Genomic DNA, 8,133 nt, shown 5'->3' with positions numbered 1-8,133 from the left:
TTTAAACGTAGAAGACACTTCCGTTAAACAACCATGCATTTTTAGGGCGTATAAGCTGATCTTTTATTAACCGACAACAGGCTTTTTATGTTTTCGGATGTCTATTGTGTTCCCAAGTGTTTTCCTTATATATGAGTCGTGCTCTGTAGAAAGGGATTTTAATGCATACGCGTTAAGTGTCGTCCTAGATTAGCCTGTGTAGTCCACACAGGCTAATCATGGACGACAACTTCCGTTTTTATGAATTTTCTGTTTAAAGAAAGTCTCTTCTTAGCAAAAATCATTTTTTGGCGTCAAGTGTCGTCTCTGAACATAGCATTCTGAGAAGACACTGTACGGCAAAGCATTAAATGCATTAAAATAGCACGGTCCCATATATAAATAGTGTGCAACTTGTCCATGTGCACGGTTAATGTGGTTTATAATGTCATAGACATATGAGCAGTAGCATAACGTGTTATAAGCTAAACGTATGTTTAGATTGAAAAATGTAATGAAAAAAGGTGTTCATCGACTTTTATTATTGTTGTTGTTTTCTGCATGGTTTGTATTGGGTTGCGAAACCAACACATAGGACCCTTAAAATATAAATTAACTTTGTGGTGGCCGAAACACTATCAATTCAATGTACATGGAACCCACAATGACATTTACGAATGGACACTATAATAACATCATATCGTACACAAATCACATACCCTTGAAATATGTACTGATATATCATATGATTTGATAACGCTACGTACTCATATCATGACCGCTCTCCGGTCAATTTGTGTTGTCGAAGTACCCACCCCACTATCTGTTCAGCCCCCCAGAAATGATTACGTTCACCGTAAACTGATTATACACTTGAAATTATTACACCGTCTGATTGATTGAGAGGTTTGGTATATAACTTATAATGGAATGGCAGTGATGAATTACATGCAATGAATTACTGAACAATGGATATCAACCTACTGAGAAAGATTAATTGTAAGTATTTGTATAAATTCATTGTTTCATACGTTTTCTGATAACATCAGAAAGTGAAAACAATATTTTTATTATAAGGCTGAGCTGTTTTCTATAATTGAGTGCTGTTTCTAACCCTTTCGTATGTGTAACGCCATGTTTAGATGATATAAATGTGTACATACGTATTATCAAACTGTATTTTACGTTCTTATATGAACACACGACCCAAATGCATGTAATTAGAAAAATCTTTAAAATCATGTGTGATAATAATTTGAATATAGTTTGATGTGCATTTGCATCTTTTAGTACGATATCATTTCAAACACGAATGAGTGTTCTCATAATAACCAGTACGTACACGCATGGCAATGACATATTCTAATTGTGTAAATATATACGTTATTGCTGTTCTATGTTTTAGGACGATTAAAGCAATGTCTTTCAGCAGTTTCTCGCAATCCATAGAGAATGAAGTTAGACGAACATCCGGGTCTCTGGATGACTACGACACATCGAGCGCTCCCGGGGGTTGTAATTGAGCGCAACAAGCGTCGTAGCAGACACGGCAACATCAATGGACCTGACCTGTTGCCGGACCTAGTTGGCTCAAATGTGACGGACGACGTGTATTTGATCACGCAATCGGACAACGAAATCGGCTGGCGAAAATGGTTGGTGGCGCCATATTGCTTTCTATACATTGCCGGATACATTACCTCTTCCGCTACATTCGGCCTGTTTGTCTACTACAAAGTCCAGAGGGACCTGTATCCCGACCTAGATCAACTGAACGAAACCAGCGCTTGCAAAGATGTGAACAAAAGTTCGCTTGATTACCAACGACAGGTTCATGTTCAAGACGTGGCCTCTAATTGGGGTATATACACAAGTTTAGCTGTTGGAATTCCTGCTATATTCGCTAATATGCTGCTGGGTTCATCAACGGACAAATTCGGACGAAAATTTTTGTTCTTTCTTCCATGCATTGGAACGTTGATCCGAATGATAGTGACAGTTAATGGAATATATTTTGACTTCAATCTTACGTATCATCTTATTGGGTTTATAGTAGAAGGACTAACTGGGCAATTGTTTACGATGTTGCTAGTATGCTTTACGTATGTCGCAGATGTGACGTCACAGAAAGGCAAACAAGAGCCTTAGGGATAACAATGATAGAATTAGCCATAGGCGTGGCAGTAGCGGGGTTTCAGTTTCTCTACAGGATATTTCATTCAAAACACTGGGTTCTTCTACCCAATGCTATCTGCCGGAATCATGTTGGCAATGAGCCTGGTTGTCGTCATTTTCATTCCGGAAAGTTTCCCACCGGCCAGAGAGATAATTCGGAATCGGTCGTCACCAAAATGAAAACGGCGTACGACCTTTATCTTGGGTCATTTAACAGAGGACGTCGATGGAAATATAACACACTACTCTCGGTTTTCACCTTTACAATGTTCTCGGCGCTTGGGCGTGGGAGTGTAGAGCCGCTGTTTCAGTTGGGGGAACCGTTTTGTTGGAGTTCTGAAAAGCTTGGCCAGTTCACGGCCGCGAGGAGTTTAATGCAGCAGATTTGTGGGATGGGTCTGATTAAGGTGTTTCAGAAGTTTATGACGGACGAGTCGATTGCAATCATGGGTTGTATATCATTCACGATCGGTTACGTTATCGAAGGTCTGGCATCTTCTGATGCTCTGATATATACAGGTAAGGACCTCTCAGTCAATAATACTATGCAGATGTATGTAAAATATAATGCAAGCTGTATTGTTTTTCGTTTGTTGAATTTATACAAAATAACTTATTTCCTCGATAACACCATTATCATATTCTTATTCAATCCTCGCGATGCTGATTTTATGTCAGCCGTGTATGAAAGTCAAAACCATCGTATACAATTTATTCACCAGGTAATTTTCAATTTGATCAATACCATATACTATTACTGAATCCCTCCTTGTTCAGTTCCTTTCGTGTCGGCTTGTGGCTTACTGACAGTACCAATGTGCCGAGCGCTTCTCTCCAAACTTACAAGATCCGATCAGCAAGGTATGTTCCAAATTGTTAGAAATCTGTACCCAAGGGTTTTAGATATGAGTCGTGTTCTGAGAAAACTGGACATAATGCATGTGCGTAAAGTGTCGTCCCAGATTAGCCTGTGCAGTCCGCACAGGCAAATCAGGGACGACACTTTCCGCTTCTATGACATTTTTCGTTAAAATAAAGTCTCTTCTTAGCAAATATCCTATTTAGGCGGAAACTGCCGTCCCTGATTAGCCTGTGCGGACTGCACAGGCTAATCTGGAACGACACTTTACGCACATGAATTATGTCCAGTTTTTCTCAGAACACGACTCATATGTCAACTGCCCTAACACGTCGGTTAGTTCTTATCATTTCCAGTTAGCAGCTAACTCCAATACTGCTACTACTTCAAATAATACTAATAATAACAAATGTTAAATAACCAGAAGGGTCTACGCCGGGATTCAAACATTGGACCTCGAGGTTGAACATCTCTCTCGCTATAACTAGACCAATGGGGAGCTTGTAAAACTAAGCTTTTTAAAATTCTATTATAGTTATACACGTTTTATTAAATTTATCAATTAACAACGCCTTAAAATTTTCCGAGTGCGAGTGATGATCTTCTACAAATGATATTTGCAACATAGGTGTTGGTAAGAGTTTTTCTTTTAATTGTTTGATATAAAAGTCACTTTTCAAAATATTGGTTTGAAAAACGGGAATGTTGACAAACGTTGAAAAAGTCCCTTTAACTTCATAAGTTCTATGAGGATGAGTTATATATTAAACACAATTTGTTTGATACACAAAAGCAAAGAATAAAGAACACACAATTAAATAAAACATAACATGTATTTGACACATTGGATAAAGTACGTATCGGTTTTTTAAAATATTCACTTTCATAAAGACCATGACAACAACATTACATTAACTCAATGTAATAAATTTTTTCTTGATTCCATCAACAAATGTCTTCTTATAGTAAATACACAAAGACACATTATGTTTGCTTTAATATTTTTAAGGAGCAGTCTTCGCCGTCATTGCTACCATGGAGACGCTGGTGAACCTATGTGGATCCCTTCTCTCCATAGAAATATACGTCGAAACCCTCAATCTGTACAGCGGGTTTGTGTTTTTCGTGTACGGGGCATGCAGTGCATTTTGTCTCTTGCAAATGATGTAAGTCATAATAAGCTCTGTAGATCTTTACTTTTTATTGAACAGTTCGTGAAAATTTTGCAGGTTTCGAACTGGCAATGTTCTAGCTTTAGATGTTTCGATTATTCGATGTTCTAGTATAGATGTCAGTCTGTCTGTCTGTCAGTCTGTCCGTCACACTTTTCTGGATCCTGCGATAACTTTAAAGTTCTTCATATTTTTCATGAAACTTGAAACATGGATAGATGGCAATATGGAGGTTATGCACGTCATTTCATTTTGTTCCTACGTCAAGAATTCTAGTTGTTATGGCAACAAATAATTTTTTTTATTGACAATGGTGTAGTTTCACCGGTAGGGGACAATATTGCTTGGCAAGCTCTTGTTCCTTATGTTATTTAATATAAAAAAACCTGCAAGTTTTGTCAAAAGTAAGTTCATAATTGTTCACTTAGGGGGCCTTCAGAACCATACCTTTTTTAAAAGATTATAGAAGTTTGATGCATTTTAAAACTAAAACAAGGTATGTCGAGTGATATGTAAGAAAGAACAATTCACGTTACATGGTTCAATGTTTTTCAACATTTTCACCAGCTATATTGTTGTTGAGCGTTTCTTCCACCTACATTTTAATTCATTGTAACCTGAGGTTTCCTATCTTAAAATATAACAGCAATTTCGAAGAAAACACCGCCGTCTAAACAAAGGTTGAGACAAGAAGATCACAAATAGCGTCTTTACATCAAAACACGTCTTCCATTAAACCAAGATGATTTGTAAAAACAACGGTAGCTTTGCACATCTCAATTTAAAACAGTTGCTTTTAAAACATGTTTGCATTCCACCCCCACCGACATCCAACAAAGTTGTCCAATGATCTATACCTTAGATCTTCTGCTCAACCAGCATATCAATTTTTATCATCCTACGAATTCTCTAGATGGTGTGCGGATACCAATTATACGGTACGAGTCATTGTGACCTTGTCCCATTACCCTCAATTGTAAAAGACGTCTTACCTCCGAATTTACATCCATATCAATGTGCATGGCTGTTGGACATATCGTTCTCTAGATATCGCGCGGAAACGAAATGTTTACGGAATGACAGACGTACTGAGCGACTTACGGACTGAATTGCCGAACGGCTGATGGACTAATGAAAATCAAGACATTGCCACTTCTTCAAAAATGGTGTGGGGTATAATAAGTCTAATTTCTACAAACTCTCATCAATGAAAAACAGTTCAATGTGGCTGATACTAATTATGCTTAGTTATTTTACTGTGATACACATGATAGCCCACCCAGCACATAACGACTTTCGCTTGATTGTCGGATCCTATATTCCTTCATCACCGAACGCATCTTTGTTTCAGACTTTACAAGAAGTATTCCAACAAAACAACCCCCCTTGTCAAACGTTAAAGTGAGACCATAATCGATGTTTACTTCGGTCTTCTAAGATCACAAAGAAAACCATGTCTGCTTAACCGACTTCCGAGTTTAGGCTGATATTGAACATTCAAGGAACACTAAGGCGTGGACTGTGCTGGATTTATGCGTTTGTATATATTTGTCGTAATCGATCCGCATTTGGATTGTGTAAATATAAACCTGGTGTTAGTGTCTATTGTGATGATATATATATATATATATATTTATTTTTTTCCAGAGAAGTTGATATTTCGTTATATTTTGATTATTTTTCATACAAAATGAAGTATTTTTTTTACTAATTATTATCATAGTCATACGCTAACCACCTGTGATGTAAATTAAAAAAGTCGTATACCATATTCACGTTTATATTGGTTTCGTGTTTTAGATTTATTTGTGTAATATTTATAGTTAATTTCCTCTTACGTAAGTATTAAAAAATATATTTAATTATAGGGCCAAGATGAAGTATTATTCCAGCAAAAATTGAACAAGGATACGAAATGATGTTTTGTAGCACCATTTATACCTCTGGGTCATTGCTTCAAGGGTAAACATGTGATTTTTTTATTGAAATAAACGTCTTAAAGGGACCGTCAACCAGATTGACGAAAAAAGAAAAGTTCTTAAATACCGTATTTGTTTTACAATTATTAGTTTATATTGAGTAAAATATCACGACTGGTATATTACATTACTTGAAAAAAAGTTTATATTTTCAGTATATTCGGTAATAAAATTTCGCGATGTGAAATCGAAAGTACATCGCGAAAATAGGTGATATAACGATATACACACTATAAATAACGCAAGTAGATTGATCATTTTTTATATAAAATAAATATAAACAATTCACTTCGCATGCACAATTTGCATTCCTGGGTTTACCACGTGACGATGATGATCAATCTACTTGCGTTATTTATAGTTAACTGGCAGTTACCTGGTACAAATACCCAGTAAAATTACCGAATATACTAAAAATATGAAAACTTACTAACTTTTTTCAAGTAATGTAATATACCAGTCGTTATATTTTAATTAATATAAACTAATAAATGTAAAAAAATACGTTCTTTTAGAATTTTTCTTATTTTCGTCAATCTGGTTGACGGTCCCTTTAATAAACGATGTGACAAATGTGATATGTTCAGTTTGGACCCTAGTTGCATTATTAAAACACACTTGTAGAGATCCACCATACGATATAACATAATTGATATTGCATGTATGGACGATTTGGTTTCAGATAGAAAAAATTGGTATTTTGCAATAAAACGTTTAAATAAAAGTTTGTGACAGTTGTGTTATGGCTAGTTTTGACTCCAGATGCCTGATTAGAAGAAAATGTGTAAAGCACCACCAAACGATATTACACTCCACTTATGAAAAATCCGGGTCTTGTGGATTCAAATAGAAGAAATATGAAGTGAATTACTTATAAAGTTTTCATAAAAATAAGACATTTTGTGAGTGAAAGATTTTGAATCTTAGAACATGATTTGGATGTTCGTAGATGACAAATATCGATGTCACATACACAAATCATAACTTTAGATCATTATCAGTTATTATATGTACTATTTCACCGAGGGTATGATTTCGACCACAAGTGTATGATTTAAATAAGCTTTTTAAAAACCAAAATTCGACGTTACATACTAAATACAAGATAAGTATTGATGCAAAGCATCAAAGGGCGTCGGGAATTTCAGTGTAAAAGGCACTCAATGTAGTTACATGGAACGATTTTTTTTCTACTGTAAATATTAATATATTGGCCGATTATTTTAAACAAAATAGAAAAAGATACTGGTATAATCATTATCTATAATTTTGTGTTTTAACCCCCTTATAGCCATTATTTATGATTTTGTGTTATAACCCCCAAATAACCATTATCTTTGATTTTGTGTTGTAACCCCCAAATATTTCATAGTTTATTTTATTTACACTGGTTTCCTTTTTTTACTGGCATCCGTGTGCAGTTATCATTACTTGAACAGAACTGTGTAGGTTTTAAAAAATCTGCTTCATCTTGTAAGCGTAATTTCATATTTTGCTCAACTTTAAGGGGAGATGATTCTGAACTTATTCTTACGTTTCTCATTTACGATAGGGGTTGAGTACTCATTGATATGAAAACAATGTAAAAGTTTGAAAAAAAAATGAATGAAAACTGTAAACTGCATAAAGCAGCTGCATTTCACTATACTTTAAAATTCAGTAAAAGATCATAATAGATTTATTGCTCCGATATTCATCATTTTCAATAGGGTTCGAGTAATACTGATATAAAAACGAAAATTGTGAAATCTTTTAAACAAGTGGAAATTGTTTATTTTGTCAAATTTAATAGAAAAAAATTCTGGACTTATTGTCCTGATGTTTCTCATTTTAAATGAGGTAAAAATGCTCATTGATATGAAGACACTAAGTTTGGAAAGAATCTGATGAAAAATGTTGACATAATCACCTAACCAAGCAGTTTGTTACTTTTATTTTTTAATTCAAAGTTACATAATTCTGGACTTAT

The 8,133-nt window shown here is 35.2% G+C and overlaps 1 protein-coding gene across 1 annotated transcript; it reads left to right on the top strand.

Annotated features, from left to right (window-relative positions):
* The first annotated feature begins 2,133 nt into the window (after nt 1–2,133).
* LOC127856451 (solute carrier family 46 member 3-like) lies at nt 2,134–6,891 on the top strand. The gene is made up of 4 exons (XM_052392665.1): nt 2,134–2,673; nt 2,932–3,015; nt 4,023–4,125; nt 5,537–6,891. Exons 1-4 carry the CDS (start codon nt 2,136–2,138, stop codon nt 5,583–5,585), a joined length of 774 nt encoding a protein of 257 aa, XP_052248625.1. The 5' UTR covers nt 2,134–2,135; the 3' UTR covers nt 5,586–6,891.
* Nucleotides 6,892–8,133: the final 1,242 nt, after the last annotated feature.

This window comes from Dreissena polymorpha, chromosome 13 (genome assembly GCF_020536995.1).
Source record: "Dreissena polymorpha isolate Duluth1 chromosome 13, UMN_Dpol_1.0, whole genome shotgun sequence".
NCBI classification, from domain to species: Eukaryota; Metazoa; Mollusca; class Bivalvia; order Myida; family Dreissenidae; genus Dreissena; species Dreissena polymorpha.
This window is presented reverse-complemented; position numbering and strand designations above follow the sequence as displayed.